This window comes from Fringilla coelebs, assembly GCF_963513975.1.
Source record: "Fringilla coelebs genome assembly, chromosome: 12".
NCBI classification, from domain to species: domain Eukaryota; kingdom Metazoa; phylum Chordata; class Aves; order Passeriformes; family Fringillidae; genus Fringilla; species Fringilla coelebs.
The window spans coordinates 22,056,966-22,075,804 of record NC_140038.1 but is presented as its reverse complement, the minus strand read 5'-3'; the positions used below and the strand labels follow the sequence as shown (position 1 = coordinate 22,075,804).

At 61.7% G+C, this 18,839-nt stretch overlaps 1 protein-coding gene across 1 annotated transcript; it reads right to left on the bottom strand.

The window, feature by feature from the left end:
• Positions 1-46: 46 nt before the first annotated feature.
• Positions 47-18,522, bottom strand: ZNF710 (zinc finger protein 710). Its single transcript, XM_084213449.1, has 5 exons — positions 18,476-18,522; positions 3,046-4,468; positions 2,268-2,459; positions 1,662-1,836; positions 47-1,447 (listed from the first exon to the last, which is right to left on the bottom strand). Exons 2-5 carry the CDS (start codon positions 4,438-4,440, stop codon positions 1,275-1,277), a joined length of 1,935 nt encoding a protein of 644 aa, XP_084069575.1. The 5' UTR covers positions 4,441-4,468; positions 18,476-18,522; the 3' UTR covers positions 47-1,274.
• Positions 18,523-18,839: the final 317 nt, after the last annotated feature.

The window sequence follows — 18,839 nt, the reverse complement described above, 5'->3', positions numbered from 1 at the left end:
ATGTACCCCATAACCGTTTGGTGCCATTAAATATCTCCCCAGCCATAGCACAGCACCTGGCACAGCTCTACACTGCGGGCACGGGGGTAGCCAGAGCCCTCAGCTCAGCCTCGCCAGCCGTGGGGGCCGTGCACTCCAGCATTTTGGCACTGGCCTGAGGGCAGCATATGGGGGTCCCCAGCCCGGCCAGGCTGAGGAAGGGTTGGGGCTGTGGCCATCTCCATCCTGCCCCAAGGCTGGCAGGGCTAGCAGGGACAGTGCCTTGTGGGGGACTGAGTGGAGCCACACCCTGACCCACTCCAGGGCTTTGGGGAGGGGGCAGGTGGTGCTCAGCCACTGGCACAGTGCAGGGTGTGTGTGGGCTCAGCACAGGGGTACTCCTGGGGGGCGAGGCTGTGGGTGCAGCAGAGAGTGAAGAGCCCAAAGAGTGGTCCCAGACTCAGCACTGCCCCTGCCACATTCCTGGGCATGGAGGGGGCAAACCCCCACCTCACAGGCTGCTCCAGTGAGAGCCTTTTCCTCCAGCCCAGAGCAGCTGGGGGGCAAGGAGGGGGTGCCAGTTCCTCTGCCCAGGACCGCGCTCTGGTCCTCAGCCCCTCACAACCCCCTCTCCCCACACAGACCACACAGCTTACACAGGTTTACAAAGCACATTGGTTGAAGGGAACTGAACTCAGTGAAAAGATAAAACCAACCACGCGGCACATCTGAAAAAAATAAATTACTTTCAAAATACCATCATTTGCTGGGGCTGGGCTGGGTTTGCCTCCCCCAACTCCACCGCTGGCTGCAGCTCCAGACCCGGAGCTGTGGGCGCTGAGTGCGCCCTGAGCTTCTACGAAAATACTCTGTTCTGCATCCCAGGGCCTGACACGGGAGTGAGAACCCTGGGGTGAGTGGGAAATGCAAACCCACCTCCTCATGCGGGCAGGGGCTTCTGCCCGTCAGGGGAACCCCTGTGCAGAGAGGGGGGACCCAGGAGGTAGAATAATTAGTGATGCTCATCATCTTGCTCCAGCAGCCCCTTCCATCCTTACTCATTCAGTGATCTGCTGGGTCATGCCTTCCCTGCCTGCAGCTTCAAGTCACCAGGTGCAGGGTGCAGGCAGGGACAGGGGGGCAGCAGCAGAGCCAAGGCAGGTCCAGCAAAGTCTTCTGGACATCCCTGTGTTCCCCAAACCCAGTGGAAGCCATCCCTCCAGCTCTGGGGGGCCTGGCTGGGTGCCGCAGCCCCTCTTAACCCCACCAAGCCCCCACAGCCCCACCAGCCTGGGCTACAACATATTGTAGTAGGCCATCTCCTTCATGGCCTGCTCGGCCAGCGTGTGCTCGTCTGGGGGGTTGCCCACAGCCCCGTAGCCGTAAGAGTTCTCCTCCTCGAAGTCATCCATCTCCTGCTGGCCATCCAGCTCGGTGTGATCAGCCCCAGCCAGCTCCATCATGGCATCTACGAGTCAGCACAGGGACACGTGGTGAAGGACCTGTGGGGAGGGCTGGGGCCAGCAGCTCCCCCCTCCCTGGGCTTGGAGCCCAAACCTCCCTGGGAGCCACAGCCCTGCTGGATCTGGGCCACCTGTGGGGCAGCCCTTGGGCGAGAAGACGTGAACCTGCTGCAGCTCCCAGGGCTGCGGGGCAGTCACGGTGCCGTGCCACGGACCCACCTTGACTGTCCAGGCTGATGTCCATCACCCCGTGCTTGACCTTCATGTGCCGGCTGAGGTTGCCCTTCAGGTTGAACTTGCTGGAGCAGTAGGGGCACTTGAAGGGCTTGCTGCCGGCGTGCAGGTGCATGTGCCCCAGCAGGTTGTACATGCGGTTGAAGGACTTGCCGCAGACCTGCCGGCAGTGAGCCCCAGTCACCCGAGCTGGCCAAGGCTCTGCGGCACAGACCTGGCCCCCAGCCTACCCTGGGGCTCCCACCAAGAGTAACGGGGCTGCTGCCCTCCTGCAGGCCCTCCTGGCTCCTGCCCAGAACAATGGGGCTCCCTCCCTCCTCCCGCTCTGTGTGGGGATGCTGTGTTGATGCTGCTGGGAGCTCCAGAGCATCCAACACTGGTCAGAGAGAGGCACTGGTTGTCATTCAGCAGCAGCAATGCTCCCATCACAGCCTGGAGCACGTATTCCATGCCCAAGCGAGCAGGGGAGGCATCACAAAGCTGCTTCCATGCCCGAGGGTTCAGCCTGGCCAGATTGCTGTGGGCATGGCACAGCACAGCAAGACCTGTGCTCTCACATCCCAGCTCTGCCAGCCCCAGTCCCACCGGTACCTTGCACTTGAAGGGCTTCACTGGTGAGTGCACGATCATGTGGGTCTTGAGCGTCTGCTTCTGCACGAAGGTCTTGAAGCAGATGTGGCACTGGTAGGGCCGGACGCTGGTGTGGATCAGCATGTGCCGCTTCATGTTGGCCTGCAGGGTGAACTCCCGCCCGCACACCTCGCACTTGAACTCCTTCACGCCCTGCCGGGGGGAGAGCTTGGGCAGACCCCGGGCACCGGGGGCACACTGGGTGCCAAGAGTGGAGAAGGGACCCCACGGGCAAGGGATGGGCTCCTGAGCACAGCACGGGGTGTACCTGAGAGCCCAGCCCGGCCTAAGCCCAGCAACGTGCAGGGGCTGTGGGTGGGGGCTGGACAGACTCTGTAAATGCAGCTGAGTGCCAGCTCTGCTCTGGGGCTCAGCCCAATGGCTCCCCCTTGATGAGCCCAAGGAAAAGGGCAAGCACCCACACACAGACTGCCCAGAGGGGCTGTGAAAGCTCCTGGACAGGGCCCCCCAGGTTACCCTGCAGCAGGTCTGAAACTCCCTCCCTGAGGAAGGGAACTCCCAGAAGGGCAGGGGCTGGGTCCCAGGGACCCCCTCACTGCATGTCAGTGACCCCAGCTAATGCCAGCCACAGGTGCTACTGCCCACCTGCACCACCCACCTCCCCCCAAGACTGGGGGAACTGGGACACTCCTCTCCACCAGCACCCACACCCAGAGCTGGCACATCTCCTCTGGGCAGCACGATGAGGGCAGCACCCCAGAGGACCCTGAGCCCCTACCTTGTGTGTGAGCGAGTGCTGCTTGAGGTGGTGGATCTGGCTGAACTCCATGCCACACTCGGTGCAGACAAAGGGCCGGACGTTCTGGTGCTTCAGCATGTGGTTCTGCAGCTGGCTGCGGTAGTGGAAGGACTTGCTGCACTCCAGGCACTGGTAGAGCGTGGGGCCCTGGTGCGTGGCCAGGTGCCGCTTCAGCTGGGTGAGCGTGGAGAAGTCCAGCCCGCACTCCACGCACACGTGGCAGCGCCCGCTCTCGTGCTTCACCTCGTGCGCCTTCAGCTCGCTGGGGTAGGCGAAGCCGCGGCCGCAGAAGCGGCAGCTGTAGGGCTTGATGTCGGTGTGCAGCAGCATGTGCCGCTTCAGGTGGCTGGTCTGAGTGAAGGCTTTGCTGCACACCCCGCACTTGTGGGGCCGCGTGCCCTGGTGGGTCAGCAGGTGGGTCTGCAGGTGGCTGGGCTGCTTGAACAGCTTGTTGCAGTGCGGGCAGGAGTGGGGCTTGATGCCATTGTGGCCCAGGATGTGGGTCACCAGGTTGTACTTGGAGGTGTAGGACTTCTCGCACATGCGGCACTGCCAGCGCTTCTGGCGGTCCCCCGCCTCCACCAGGTAGGAGTCATCGATCTGCACGTTGATGTCCAGCCGGTCCAGCTGCGCCTTCCTGCTGTGCTCGCTGGTGCCGCCGGCCGCCTCCAGCTCCCCCGGCTCCTGCCAGACACAGCCCTGCTCGCTCTTCACCTGCTCGGGGGATGCCGGCGCAGGAGCCTCGGCCTCCCCGGGTGACGGGGCCCCCACCTCGAAGGCGCCCGCGGTTTGTGGGGCCCCCCCGGCGGCGCTGGCCAGGTCGCTGCCCCTGCGCCTGGGGCGCTCGCTGCCCTCCAGCTCCCGATGCCTGCGCAGGTGGCGCAGCCGTCGGGGCTTCCTGCTGAAGGTGCCCAGGTCGATCATCTTCATGGCACCGCTCTGCACCGCCGGCTCCTGGCTGGGCTCCGGGGGCTGTGGCACGTGGCCGTGCTGCCCCTCGCCCTCCTCATCCCCGGGGACCGACGCGTTGTACGGTGGCTCAGCCTCCACCTCTGCCTTCTCACTCTTGACCTTGGGCATCAGCCTCACAGGCGGCCTCTTCCTCCTCCGGGCATGCTTCTCCAGGGAGGAGTCTGCTTCCAGGGTGTCCTCGTCCTGCCCCTCCCCAGGTGCCTGCTCCTCACCCTCAGGCTCCCCCGGCTCCATGGCGGCATTGTCCAGCTGCTCCCCGGCCAGCCCCGGGAAGAATCCAGTGGGGGTGACGGTGGCCCCGAGTAGCTCATTATCGGACACCAGGCCCAGGACAGCAGCCTGTGCCAGGGACAGCACCACCACGGCGTCCGTCTGCGTCCCGCACTCGCTGAACCGATCCATCTCTCGCCGCCGGCCTACGCTGTCATGGCTGAGGAGGGGGAGACACGGCCCTGAGCCCCTGGCACCCCACCGGCACAGACACTGTGCCGCAGGGGCTCCCCAGCCCTCACTGCCCCCCTCAGGGAACCCCAGCCTCGCAGCGGTGATGCCAGCTGGGTCCCCAGCACCACACGCCCCAGCATGTGGGGACACAGCGGCCCCAGGGGTTTCCACTGTAGGGTTGGGGTGAGGAGGGAAGCTGGGATCCGTGCCCGACCTCAGCCTCCCTGATGGGCTATTAGTTTGGCTGCTTGCATGCCCTCAGGCTCCTAGAGCGACTCCAGGGAACCCAAGAGTTTGGGAACTGGTCACAGCTGAGTGTGGCTCTGAGCTCCTCAGGAGCAGCAACAGCCCAGACCCACCAGCCTGCAGTGGGGCTGGCACAGGCAGAGCTGTGCTGGCTCAGCCCTGGTGGCTGGCACACTTGCCCTGGGGCTCCCAGTGCCACCACAGCACCCTCCCCCAGCAGGGACAGCCAGGACAAGCTGGGAGCTGCCACTTCCTCCTGCTGAAGGAGTGTTCTCCTAAATACAATTATTCCTGCAGCTACAACAAAGAAATCTTGCGGGGGAGGTAAAACAGGGATAAATTCTGAGCCAGATCCTGTCATGGTCCCAGGAGAACCCCAGAGCAGGAGGAAATTGTGGGATGAACCTCCACTTTGGAGAAGGGAAACCCCACAGTGCTGGGCATCATCCCTGCAGCCAGGTCAGCTAGAGGGACACTGAGCATGGCCGGGGACATCGGCCTCTCTCTCCATGCTGCAGGCAGCGAGTGCCTGCTCCTGCCCACCCCAGAAGTGTCCCCTCATGCCACTGCCCTGCACCCCCAAACACCAGGCACAGCACATGGCAGGGATGGGGAAGGGGATGAGGAAGGTCAAAACCAGTGTGAGAAAAGACAGAGAAGGGGAGCAACACCAACCACAGGGGCTCGGCTGCCCCCAGACATCTGGGGTACCGGGTCCCTCCTCAGCTCCCTCCCATTTTCTGGGCCACCACAGGGCTGGCACTGGCCACAGCACTGGTGGCTCTCGGCCCCGGGTCAGAGGGAGCCGGTGAGGGGACGCTGCCCAGGCTAGATCTGCCGGGGGAAGGTCTCAGCCAGGCACCCCGTCTGCCCGGACACCCCTTCCCCTGCGGGCAGGGACAGCGCCGGCAGGGACAGAGCGGACGGGAGGGGCGGCGGCAGGGGGGGATGGAGAGGAAGAGGATGGGGGTGGGAAAAGGAGGAGAAGGAAGGGGATGAGGGGAGGACTAGTGCGGAGGCAGCGAAACAAAGCAAGGAGTGGGGGAGGGCGGTGGCGGGAAGAGGAGGAGGGCTGGGAGGAAGAAGAGGGATCAGTCAGGGAGGCGGCAGCTGGCGTGCACGGAGCAGCCCCGGGGCCGTACCCCACCAGCTGCGACCCCCTTCCCGCGGGGCCCCCGAGCTGCCCCTCGCAGGCAGAGGAGAGGGGACACGGGAGAGGGGGCACGGGAGAGGGGACCCGGACAGGGGACCCAGCTGCTCTCCCCGCGAGCCCAGCAGGGCAGAGGGGGCAGTGGTCCCCCAGCAAGGCGCTGGGTCTCTGCCCCCCAAAACAAACCCAACGAGACGAGAACAACGCACCCACATGTTCCCCAGACCACTACCACGGAATCTCACAGCCACCCCAAAACAGAGGCTTTTAGGGGAAAGTAAGCGTGGATTCCTGCTCTGGGCACCGGGAAAGGGGCCGAGCTCCCCTCTCGGCAGGAAAGCCGAAGCCTGTGGCGCACAAACCTCTCCGCACTTGTCTCCATCGCGCCCGGCACACGCTGCAGGAGCTTCGCCCGGAGCCGCAGCTGCACAAACAGCACCGGGGAGCAGGAACAGGGCACAGGCACTGCCGCACTTCCCGCTCTCACTTCCCTGTCCGCGCCCCGGGACTTGCCACGGCAGCTGGAAACACCATTTCCCAACGCTCCGGCAAGTGAGCTGGGGTCACGGATTCCGGCTGCCCCGGGCCGCTCCCCGCAGCGCTGCCGGCCCCGCCGCGGCGGCACACCGGGCACGGCCCCGGGCCCATACCGAGCCGCACCGTGCCCGCACCGGGCACGCCGAGCCCCGAGCGCTCACGGGCTCCTGTCCCCAGCAGGGACACCAGCACCTCCTCCAGCTCCTCCTCCTGCCCTGCCCGGACCCTGCACCGCAGCCTGTCACCCCCTCCGTGCTGCCGCTGGGAACCAAACCCTCCTCCAGCCTCAAGAGCCTGCAGCTCTCAAGGGCGGCCCTCCGGGCCAGGCTCGGCTCCCTCGGGCTCGTGTCCCCTCTCCTGCCAGCCTTGTCCCATCTGCGCGGTGACACAGGCACGCCTGCGGTGTCCCCTGTGCCAGGGCAGCGCCGAGCCCCAGCCCACTCACCCACCTCCCCTCGCCAGCCCCGCAGGACAGATGGACAGATGTACCTGGGGCAGCAGCGGTGCCTGCTGTCCCTGATCCCTGGGGTTGTGAAATTCGGGGCTCTTTCTTCATTTCTCCTCCCACTCCAAGGTTTAGTTTTGGCGCAATCTCTCCTCCCATGTTTCCCAACACATCTGGGAAGACCCAGGCTCTGCCCTGGCACATCCTGCAGACTCTGCCCTCCCTTGCCCTGGCCGCTCCCCTCAGAGCCTCCACCAGCTCCTCACTCACCACCTGGTCACTTACAGTAGGTTTTTTTCCATGACTTTCACTTCTTTGTGCTATTTTACTTTTATTTTCCTCTCTTGCTCCATGATTAGCTCCCCAGATACTCACTTCTTTCTCTCTGGGTCCCTGTGGCAGCAGCATCTGCACAACAGGTTCTCCACTCCCAGCACATTCCTTGCTGGATTCAGATTTTCCAGCCACAAGGCTAAATGCTATGTCTGTGGACACGTTTCCCTTCCCTTTGCTGTTTTGCCTCTCTCAGTTTCACCCATCTGGCCAATCCTTGTGCCACCCCACCCAGCCCCTCAGCCAGGGGGGCTGAGATAAGAGCCCAGTAAATCCTCAGCTGAGCAGCATGGAAACATTTCATCTGGTCCACAGAAGCCTCACCTTTGCACCCCCGGGTTTGCCTGTAACACCTGAGACCCGAAAGGGTCTGAGCTAAAGGAGCACCCACACCTCCAGAGCCATCCAAGCCACGGCCCCCAGGAGCAGCACTGGCAGGGAGCACGGTCCCAGCTGCCCCAACAGTCTCCAGGGAGGTGTTAGTGACCAATGAGTGACCAATTAGTGACCCTTGTTTGCCAGCTGGCTCCACTCCCAGCTCCCCTCAGCAGCCCAGAGGCAGCAGCATTCACCAACCCTCACCCACCATTCCTGCAGGGCAGGTACCCAGGTACCCAAATCCAAAGGTGTGGGGATGGATTGACTCCTGAGCCCTCCCAAGGAGCAGCAGGAGCCCACGCTGCTGCCAGGGCTCTGTCCCACCCAGCTGGCAGGGGAAGGGCAGCCCCTGGGCAGTGACAGAGCCCAGAGCCCGGAGCTGGCACCTGCAGCCGATTGTCACCTGACCCCGGGCAGGTTCCCAGGCCGCCTGACCAGCCCGGTGCCACGGCAAAGAGGACATTCAGGGCTTGCTCCTGGCTAGCCCCTGTGCAGGACCCCCACTGCAGGACCCCCCTGCAGCCCCTCTGCCCCCACTGCCTGGGAGCCTCCCTGGGGACAGAAGGCGTGGGGCAGACCTTGGGGAAAAAGCTCCCAGGACAAAGTGAGACCCTGGGCATTCGGGGTTCTCACTGGGGAAGGGGGGAGTAAACCTGTTCAAGACTTTTTACCAGAAAATGGCTGATAATGGATCTGATATTTGTGAGAAAACCTTTGATTTTATTTTCCTTTCTTTCTCAAAAGGAGCCTTCATTTAAATTTAATAAAGGGGAAAACAGGCTTTCATCTTGCCTGCAGATTTCACATAAAGCTGCTCAACCCCCCACAATTCCAAAAAGAAAAATGTTGTTTTCCTGAAAATCACAACTAAAATTATTCTTAAACCTGACCCAGCATGTCTGTCCTGCCCCAGCCCAAGGATTTGGGGGTCACCTTGGCTGCAGTGCTGGCCCTGGCTCTGTGTTGGTGGTGTGTGCCAGGGGCTGACCCACAGAGTGGCTCCACACACCGTGGCAGAACTGAAACTGGCACTTCTTGCCCCAGAACTGACCCTGATACAGAGGAACTGCCGTGAAAATGAGCCAAAGCTCTGAGAAACGGGCAGGAGCCACAGAAAACAAATACCTGTTTAAATTCAGCCACTGTCTCCACACCAGATACTGTCAAACTACATTTTCAAAGGAAAACTTTTGTTTTAAGAAAAACTTCTCCAGAAAAAAGAAACCTCCACTGTCAGTGGCTCAGAGAACAATCTCCAGCCAGTAACATCACAGTGTCACTGAAGTGCTTCTGGGTGCAGGCAGAGCAGTCTTTGGGGGCTTTGGCTTCACAAAACAAAGGACACAACCTGGGGTTTGCAGAGGGATGTTGATAATGTTTTTAGTAAATGTTCCACAGAACTGGGATATTCTCACTCTGATCACCGTGTCCGTCAATCAGAGGTAAATATTTGGCCCTTTGAAAATGTATGGTAATTGGCAAACTCTGACTGGGAGGGAAAAGGGAATGGTTTCAAATAACCAGAGGTTACCAGTGCTGCAGAACAAGAGTGTGATGAGCACAGAGCTGCCTGGTTCCTCCATTACCTGCCCAAGGATCTGGGACCCAGCCCTGGCCCCTGCAGTGAGTGGGTTGGGTTAAGGACAGCAGCAAGGGCTGCAGCTGCTCACTGCAGAGGGACAGAGCTGCCGTCCCAAACGCTCTTCCCAGCACACAGGAACCCGTGCTGAGCTGTGACATGCCACTCCTGCTTCCCGTTCTGCTGGAAATCCCCTTCTTCCTCCTTCTGACACTGGGGCTTTATCCCTCTGCTCCTCCATCCCTCTGCTCCTGCATCCCTCTGCTCCTGCATCCCTCTGCTCCTGCATCCCTCTGCTCCTGCATCCCTCGCTCCCCACCCCCAGTATCCTCTGCTCCTCCATCCCTCCAGTTGCTCCCTCATTCTTCCCGTTTCCCTGGCAACGCCCATCTCGCGCCGAGATCTGTCCCCTCTCTCCCTCTTATCTTTCTCCTCTCTCTTTCATCTCTCTCCTAATCTCCCTCTCCATTCTGAACCTCTGTCCTTTGCTTCCTTTCTCTCTCTCTCCCATTTCATCTCCTCCAATGCCTTCTCTATCTCAGGGTTACAATTATTTGAATCTCACTTTAAAGGAATGATCTGTTTAATTAACCGCGGGCCCCGGCCCCGCTCCGCCCTCCGCAGCCCCGCCGGGCACGGCGCCCCTGCCCACACCCCGAGTGCCTCTTGGCCAAGGACAGTGGGGTGACAGCGCCCTGCCACCCTCCTCCAGGGCCCGACAGCCCTGACCTGCAGCCCCTCTGCCCAGAACAGACTGGACAGGCGATCCCATTTGGGAAGGGCATTCTTCTTGGCCCCACCTGCCTTCCCAAGGAGCTCCTGCTGCTGTGCCACAGTGCTCAACACCTCCTGCCTCCATTTGCTGAGCATATTGATCATGCTTCAGGCCTGCTCTTCCAGTCCTTCTGCCCTCACAGCCCTCCTGGAGCACGGCACCAGGGCAGCAGGGCAGTGGGGACAGCCAGCCGAGCTCTGGTGGCACCTGGAGCAGAGATGGGCCCAGCCTCACCTGCCGAGCGAGGGCTTTCCTCAGAGCCACGGGACCCCCGGGCCCTGGGGAGGGGTGTGGGACCCCTCCTGTCACTCCTCTGGGGAGCCTGGCACCTTGTGAACCTCTGGTCTGAGCACAGTGACTGACCACGACCGAGGGGCGCTGCACACCTGGCACCTGCACAGCTGGCACCTGCACAGCTGGCACATCCCACGTGTCCTCACGGGCTCCCTGCGCGAGGCCCCCACTCCCCTTTGGAACAAACACTCCCTCCATTCCCCCTGCATGCAGGTATGGGCTGCAGCAGAGAGCTCCAGCACCTGCCTTTGGGGATTACGGTCACCTCATCCCTACGAATGAGGTGCTGCTCTGAGCCCAGGGGCAGGAAGAGCCTTTGAATCAGGTAACTGGTGTGGGGAGAGCTGAAGGAGAGGGGCTGCTGCTGCCTGGACCCCCTCTGGCAGCACCCCCAGGCACGGCAGCACGGAGCCCTGGTGCTCCAGGGCTTTGGGACCAGCAGTAAAAGGGGTTCTCCAGGAGCAGGGAGGGCCCCCAGCCCTGCTGCTGTCCCAGCCTGCCTTCAAAGGCTCCACACAGAACCCTCGCTTTGCCTTGGAAAACAATTTTTGCTTTTAAATGAAATAAACAGGGAAAGAAAAGACTTTCAAGTTCCTCCTTGCTGTAACGGCTTCTCCCCGGCACAGTCCCTTTCCTCTCCGAAAATAGCCGAGCCATTCAAAGGAGATGCAAGAAGAAAAAAAGGAACTGAATAGAGGAAAAGGGAAAGAAAAAAATGGAGCCCCAAGGGGGTGGAGAAAAACAGAATGAAAAGACAGCAAAAGTAAAGAAAAGGGATGAAAAATAAAGGAGGGGGAAGAGAGAGACAGACAGAGGAGCTTTGAAAAGAAAGAATGCTGCCAGCCTGAATACAGGGAGCAGGAAAAAAGGGCCCTGAAAAGAAAGAGCCGGCTGGAATGACCTCTCATTCAGGGCTGTGCCAATCACCGCCGCGATGGAAATCCTTTCTTCTTCCCTGCATTCTCTCTCTTTCCAGCGGGGGCAGAGGGAAGAGGAAGAAAGGGGAGCTAATTCTCAGCATAGCAGAAAATAAATCTGCTCTTTGCGGAGACCCTGAAAGGCGCCGAGGCGCTGACAAACCCGTTCCCAGCACTCACACACGCAGATGGGGACAGAAAGGAAAAGGGACCCAGCAACGGGACTACCTTCACCACCTCACTGCTCCTCTGGGAAACGAAGGAGCAAACACCCCAAGCAAACCAACCTGCAGGAACAAGTGTGAATTCAGGTCAGCCCCCAAAACCTTGCAGGGAAAGATCAGGGATGGTTGTGGCAGAGGCAAACCCAGGGGCCCGATGCTGTGCTGGGTCCTGCCAGGAGCAGAGGGCAAAGCGTGGGTGCAGCCCCTTCTGCCCTGCAAGTCCCAAACCTGCCAGCACCCAGCCTTGCCTGGAAAGACCCAACAGGGCCCAACCCGGGTCTGTGAGTCCCAGCACTGCCCCTGTTCCTTTGGCATCTTCAGCAGTGGCAGGGGTTAACAGGGCTTAACACATCTCCTCGTGTGTGGAGATGGACCAAAGTGCCCAAACAGCCCAAAAGGAACCAAGGTGCAGGGGGAGAGCAGTGCTGGGATGTGGGACAAAGGGAGGTGACACCCCAGGGAGATGGAGCCCTCCAGGACAGCAGGTCCTCTGGGACAGAGGCAACAGGCACCCTGGTGTCCTGTAGAGACCCAGGTGTGATGCCATCTGACCCCAAAGCAGCCCGGGGCTGAGGGTGAGAGGGTCGTCCTGAGCCCATGTGGCATCACTCCTGCTGGACACAGCTCCTGCTCAGCATCCCCAGGCCTGGGGTTCATCATAAACTGCTGGGACTTCAGGCCAGAGCCACTGCAGGGCTGGGCAATGAGTTAGTCATAGCTGAGGGGCGCTAATTTGAGCATGATAATTAATACTCAAGCGGGTAATCTTCCACGCGTGCGTCTGCCGGAGGGCTGCGCTGGGGAAGGCGAGGGGCGGCAGGGCAGGGGACACTTCATGCTGTGTCTGTGCCCCCGCTCCACATTCTGAGCCTGTTCTGCCTTGGAGAAACTGCCCCTGTGTGCCACAGCCCGCGGGACACGCCTGAGCACAGCACCAGCACTGTGGTGTGCCTCGGTGGTGGGGAAGGTCCCCGTGAGAGAGGCACAGCTTAACCCGCACGGGGGACACCGACCTCCGGCTCTGCGGCTCAGGAACCACCTCTGGCACAGGGCACCAGCTGTGGGGCTCAGCCCACACAGCCCAGTCCCAAACACGGTGAGTGCCACCTCCCACGGAGCCCAGGTGAACGCAGGGGAGGGAACCAGAGCTTCCCACCATGGCAGGAGCAGGGACGGGCAGGAACTGGGGAGCACTGAGCCCCCTTCCACCCACACCAGGCTCTGGACTGGCCACCTGGGAGTGCCCCACTCCCAGTTTTCCAACAACAAGGCTCTCTGACGTGTCCCACCATTACAGGAACAAACCCAGCTGCACAGCTGCCAATACCACTTCTACTTTCAGATCCCCAAGGTGGGAAACGTTTCCGATCCTTTTCTGCACAGCTGAGCAGGTCAGGGATGAGTTTGGGAGGCTGGGTTGGACAGATGGAGCAGGAGGCACCGGACAAAGCTCCCTGCTGGTGGCAGGTCATGAATGCCCAGCCCAGGGCTGACCCAAGCCAGGTGTGCAGGACACATATCCCCTTATGGCCCAAAGCCAGCTGCCCCCACAGCACGGCCTGTCTGTATGGCCAGCACCTTGGAGATCCACAGCAGCACAGGACTCGGCTGCTGGTCACAGGCCCAGGCTGAAATGCAATTCCCACTTACTGCCCGTGTGCTTTTGTGTGTCAGCATGCTGTGAAAGCTCCTGCAGTGCTCCTGACTCCGGGCACAGGCCGGGATTTTACACAAAAATACACATATTTATCTTTTGCAAAGGAGCTGGAAGAACGGGGTCTGGCACTGCTGTCCAGAGCGTCAGTGGCTGGGCAGGGGACACGGACAGAACCTGACACCCCTGGGAGCACTGCCCAGGGCCCCACAGCTCGGGGCTGTCCCGTTCCTGAAAACAGAGCCAGTGCTGGATGAGCCTGGCCTGGGAGCTGCTGGGGCACTGGGGGATGGGTCACCTGCCTGGCACGCAGGGCTCGGACAGGGCTGGCTGCGTGATGCAGGGAGATGCAGTGGGCAAACCCTGCTCCTGAGCGGGAGGGTGGGGGTATCTGCACCATTTACTCATCACAATTAATATCTCCCAAGGTCTCAGTGAGGCTAGGCTGTCTCTGCCTTGCTTCTGGCAGCTCTGGCTTGCCCTGGGGTCTGTACCACCTGCCCTCCCCATTCTCATCCCAATCTACACAGCCCTTCCTTCCCACGGCCAGAAAGTCCCATAAACACACACAATACCCAGCTGTTGAAATAATTTCCTTCTGTGTGTCCCTGGTTGATAATCACAAAGCCAAAGCCGACCACTGGAGCCCCCACAGACCTGGGCCAGCTCTCAGCAGGGGATGCCCAGGGGGGCTCTGCTGGGGCCTGCAGGGTGGCCAGGGCAGGCAGGGGTGGATGGAAGGGACCCAGCAGAGACTCAGAGCTCTGATGGGGGCACTCGTCCAGCTCTGCCCACGGTTCTGCCTCTGGGAAAGCAGAGGGCACTCCTGGCCCCAGCTCAGAGCTCCTCTGAGGGCCATGAGCTCCCAGTGAGCTGGTGCCCCCTCAGCCACAGGCACATGTGAGCCCAGGGCTGAAAAACCCTCTGAGAGCAGAGTCCAGCCGCTCCCCAGCACTGCCAAGGCCACCACTAAAACATGTCCCCAGGTGCCACATCCACAGAGCCTTTGAACACTTGCAGGGCTGGTGGCTTTGTGCACAGCAAGCACAGAATGGCCACAGCAAGGACAGACTGATGGCTCTGCAGCAAAGCCCAGGGCAGAGCCAGCAGGGCAGGGCAGTCTGTGCCGGGCAAGGGCGACGCTCAATGAACTCACAAAGAATTGACTGCCATGCAGCAGGGAGGTGTTTGGGTTGGGAGTTTCAGATGCCTACATTTCGGGTGGCAGAGGGGTCAGGAGTCAGAGCAGACAGTCCTTTGTGAGGAAGGAGACCCTCACAATCCCTGGACTGACTGGGAAGGGAAGCAGCTCCCTGGAACATCCATCCTCACCACAAAAACAATTCTTCCCAACAGCAGCCACCAGCCAGGCTGGTCCCGGGCATCCCTGATCCACCCAGCCAGTCCAGGGTGTCCCTGATCTGCCTGGTCATGCGCAGCATCTCTTGGGGAGGTTGGGATGAGCAAGCCAGGCTGCCCTGAGGCTTCTGTGATCTCAAAGGTCCTGTCAAACCAAAATGGTTCCATGGTTCCAAGGAGAAGCTCTCCCTTCAGAGCAGCCCATCATGGGTTGGACAAAGGCAAACCTCCCACCTGTTCTCCAGCTTGCAGTCCTGAGCCCAGAGGAACTGGCAACCACCCAGTCCCCAGTTTAACCCCCAGGGCAGGGGCTGGTGCTGCGGGACATGGGGAGGGCCCTGGGAGGGTGGGTGTGGGAACAGACCAGAGCGGAGGTGAGAAGAGAGGAAAGCAGCCAGGAGCACACCAGGATTAAAACTTGAAAGCAAAAGAAGGGGAGAGACAGAGCTGGTTAAACTGGGATAACACGGTGAGGGACAGGGTGCCAGGAGAGAGGCAGAGAGGGAAGAATGGCCTGACACCACAGGGAATGGGCATGAGGCAATGCTGCTGCTGAGAAACAGGAAAGATAAATTTAGAGGCAGTGGTGAGCACTCTTCCTCTGGAAGCTCTGCCCGTCCTTCCTGCCCTGTCCTTGTCCAGGTGGCCCCAGCACGGGCAGGATGCACGCTCCAGCCTGGTGTGGCTCTGAGGGCCAGGGGCCGGTCCCAGCCGTGCCCAGGGAGGGGGCTGAGGGACAGCAAGGGCTCCGTGGAGCAGCCCCTCACCACCCCTCACCGTCCCAGCCTGGTCCCAGCCTGGCTGCTGGCGGCTCCCACCTGCAGAGCCCAGGAAATTCCCGTTCCGCAGCTCCAGGCACAGCTCGTCGGGCTGTGCACTGCCGGGCACAAGGCAGCTCCCAGGGAGGAGAAGGGGAAGTAAAACAATGAGCAGGGCTGCGTGCTGCTGCCTCCTGCCCCCGCCCGCTCTGCCCCGCACGGCCTGCCTGCGCCAGGGTCTGCAGAGGAGACGCCTGCAGGATGACCCCAGGGCTCCTTCAGCGCCTAAAGGGGCTCCAAGAGAGCTGCAGAGGGACGGGGACAAGGACCTGGAATGCCGGGAAGGATGGCATCAGACTGACAGAGGGCAGGGAATTGTCACTGGTTGCTCAGAGGAGCTGTGGCTGCCCCATCCCTGTTGGCCCGGTCGGATGGGGCTTGGAGCAATCTGGTGATGGATCTCCAGGGCCACAAGACGTACCCTGTCCTACCAGCCCTCCCTGCCCTCACACCAGGGGCTCCCCAGCACCCCATCGTCCCTGGTTATCCCTGGAGTCAGTCTGCAGCAGATTCACGTGAACTTTCTGCAAGTTTGTCTTTGCACAACAGAGCTCGCAGACACTGGTCACTTTAACTAAAAACTGCGACACTTTGCAGGGAACATTGTCCAAACACTCTGAGGACCAGGAGGTGACAGCACAGGACACTGCAGAGCCGCCCACAGGTGCTGACATATTGTTCCTGTTAATTTGCACTAGAAATACTCGACTGTCACTCAAACAACAGATGGACGGCTGCAAGGAAAGGCCAGGAAAAGTCAAAACGTGTTTCTACCCTTTCATTTAAAGTTTGGGAAAGAAAGTTCATCATTGCTTGCTCCCTTCGGGGGGAGAGCCCTCTGTTGAAGTTGCAGCCAGGCGAGCAGAGCAGCCTCCCTGTGTCCAAACACAGACAAACACAGGCCTTCCTCCACAGCTCAGCAGGAGCACCTCCTTCCCCTCTGACATGCACATTTCACTGTGCCTTGGGCAGAAACCGGGACTGAGGGAAAGCCATGCTGAGCACGGGCTGAGCCAGGTCTTCCACACCAACCCCACCGTGACCTGCAGCCAGGGTGAGGGAGAAGGAGAGGAGGGTGTGCAGAGGGCTGAGGAGAAATGTGGGACAGAGGAACAAAGGGAGAACACTGATCACTGTTCCCTAGGCCAAGCCCTTTGGGAAGGGCACGACTCCCCCTGAGGACTCCAGCCACAGCAGCACACGGGATGGGCCTGGGCACCGCTGGGCACTGCTGGGCACTGCTGGGCACTGCTGGGCACCGCTGGGCACTGCTGGGCACCGCTGGGCACTGCTGGCACATCCCATCCCAGCCATCCTGCAGCATTCCTCCAGCCCCACCGTGGCACACCTGAACAGGTACCTGGGGCATTCCAGGAGATGGCACCTGAGCCCAGGCAGGTGCACTCTGTGAGTCAGGGACGTGATGGGGCTTGGGAAAACAAATCTGGGAGCGGGGGCAGAGGGCAACAAACGCAGCAGGAAGCCCCCTTGACACAAGGCTACCCCTCGTCCCCACACTGGCTCTGGCCTGGCAGCCCCCAGGGACATGCCCAGAGACTGGGCTGAGCTGGAGCTGAGGTCTCCACCAGGAATAACTGGGAAATAAAGGAGTGCAGGCAGCCTCTCTCTCATGGGCTGTGATGCTGGCATGTTCCTGGCAGTACAAACACACTGCCTTGGAGATTCCTCAGTACTCCCAGCCGGAGAGCAGAGCCAGACAGGGCCTGTGCTCCTCCCTCTCCACACCGTGATTCCCAAACAAGCTGATAAATTAAAATGGCCCAGTAAAACTGCCCAAAACAAACACTTTCTCAGGGATTAAACCAAGCCCAAAATGCCAACATGATGAGCCGTGACCCACACCACCTGAGATGCTCCACTGCTGCTGCTGCAGGGACCCCAGTCTGACCCTGCGAGTCACCCCCGGGTTTGGGGGTGTCCTGGGGTGCAGCAGAGCTGCAGCTCCTGTTTCCCCTTTTGGAGGGACACAGTGTGACCCACAGAGAGGGCACTGCTGCAGGGCTGCTCGCAGGAGAGGAGCTGGGCCCGGGCGAGGGGACGTGCCTGTTCCAGGCAGCTCCTACAGGGAGGACATTGTCACCCAGGGTGGCAGCAGGGCACGGCCACACCGGCCAGGCTGCCCCAGTGCTGCTCCCCACGGCCAGCCAGGGCCTGGCCCCCCTGGGACCTCTTGGGGTCCCGTGAGAGCCACGCCTGGAGCCTGCCTCCAGCCCAGGATGTGTTTGTCTAACCCCTGGCCAGCCTGAGCACCACAGCAGCCCGCTGTGCCCTGGGGGAACGCTTGGATCCACGGCTGGGGCACCAGCTCAGACCTGGGCTGGAGGAGTGCCCGAGCCTGGAGCAGGGTGTGGGGAACAGCGAGGGGCACGGGACACAGGACCGTGCTGTGGGGCAGGAGCAGGGTGTGGGATGGGAGGGAGGCGGATGGAGCGGCAGGCTTTGGACCCGGGGTGGGGTCAGGCTCCGGGACGCCCCTGTTCGCCCTGGTCACCCTTCTCTTCCTACACAGCTGTTCGCAAGAAAAATCCAAGTGCCTGACTAATTAATTCATTATAACTAATTTATCCATTACACCCTGTTATGACCAGAGCTCCAGAGGGCTTCCACATGGCTCCACTTGGTCCCTTGCTGGGGCGCAGAACTCAAAGGCCCCCCAGTCCCCACGGAGCCCCCCCGGAGCACCGGGAGGTCCCACATGGGGACATCCCGGGGTGTTCCGGGGCTGAAGGCGGAGCGGGACCCGCCTGGAGCGGGACCGGCCCGCAGAGTCTCCCCCACTCCCCGGAGCACTTTGCCGCCGCGAACGGGGCGGGCCCACCCGGGACCCCTCCCGGTGGCCGCTCGCAAACACCGGGAAACTGCGGGCACTTGGGGCAGGCCCGGGGAGCGGAGCGGCGGTGCGGCGGCCCGAGCCCGGCCCCGAGCATCCCTCCCCGCCGCGGGTCCCTCCCTGTGCTCCCCCCGCCCGCAACAGGTCACGGCCCCCGCCCCGCGCCCTCCCGCAACTTTCCCGGCCGAGAAAGTTTGAGCGCGGCCGCGGGGAAAGTTCCGGGGGGGTTCCCGGGGAGGGGCGGCCCCGGGCGCGGACCGGGACCCCCCGTCCGCCCCGCTCCTCCCGGTCCCTCCCGCCGCCATCGCTCCCGTCTCGGTGGCGCGGGGCAGGAAGGCGGCGACATCGCGGTGTCCCCGCTGCCGTACCCCCCCGGGAAGCGGGGGGGTGCGGGTGGGCTTTAGGGGCGCGGGGGGGTCCGGTGAGGACTCACCGGCGGCTCCACGGGGCGGCGGCGGCGGCTCCGGGCCCGGCGCTGGGTGCGCAGGAAGGAAGAAGGAGGGAATGAGGCAGGGCTGACGTGAAGGGATGCAAAGCAGCTCCTCCTAACTCGCCCGCCCTTCATCTTCCTCCCCCTCCTCAACTTGCCCGACCACCGCGAACCGCCCCCCCGCTGCAGCGGCACCTTCCACCGGAGCCGGGGCCGCCCTCGGTACCGGTTTGGGGGCGTCAGGCGGGGGGGGCCCGGGGGTGGGAGTGGTCCCTGTGCCCACGCTGACCCTGCATTATGTCTCCTCCAGCAGCACATTCTCTACCTCACCGCTCGCTTTGGGGGGCTGTGACCCCACGGAATGATG

Bases quoted from the DNA above. Each gene is read 5' to 3' on its own strand.
- ZNF710 (XM_084213449.1), bottom strand. From the start codon at position 4,440: ATGGATCGGTTCAGCGAGTGCGGGACGCAGACGGACGCCGTGGTGGTG. The intron at 2,460-3,045 runs GTAGGGGCTCAG...TCCCCCCGGCAG, and splicing joins AGCACTCGCTCACACACAAG to GGCGTGAAGGAGTTCAAGTG. The intron at 1,837-2,267 runs GTACCGGTGGGA...CACTGCCGGCAG, and splicing joins TGAAGCCCTTCAAGTGCAAG to GTCTGCGGCAAGTCCTTCAA.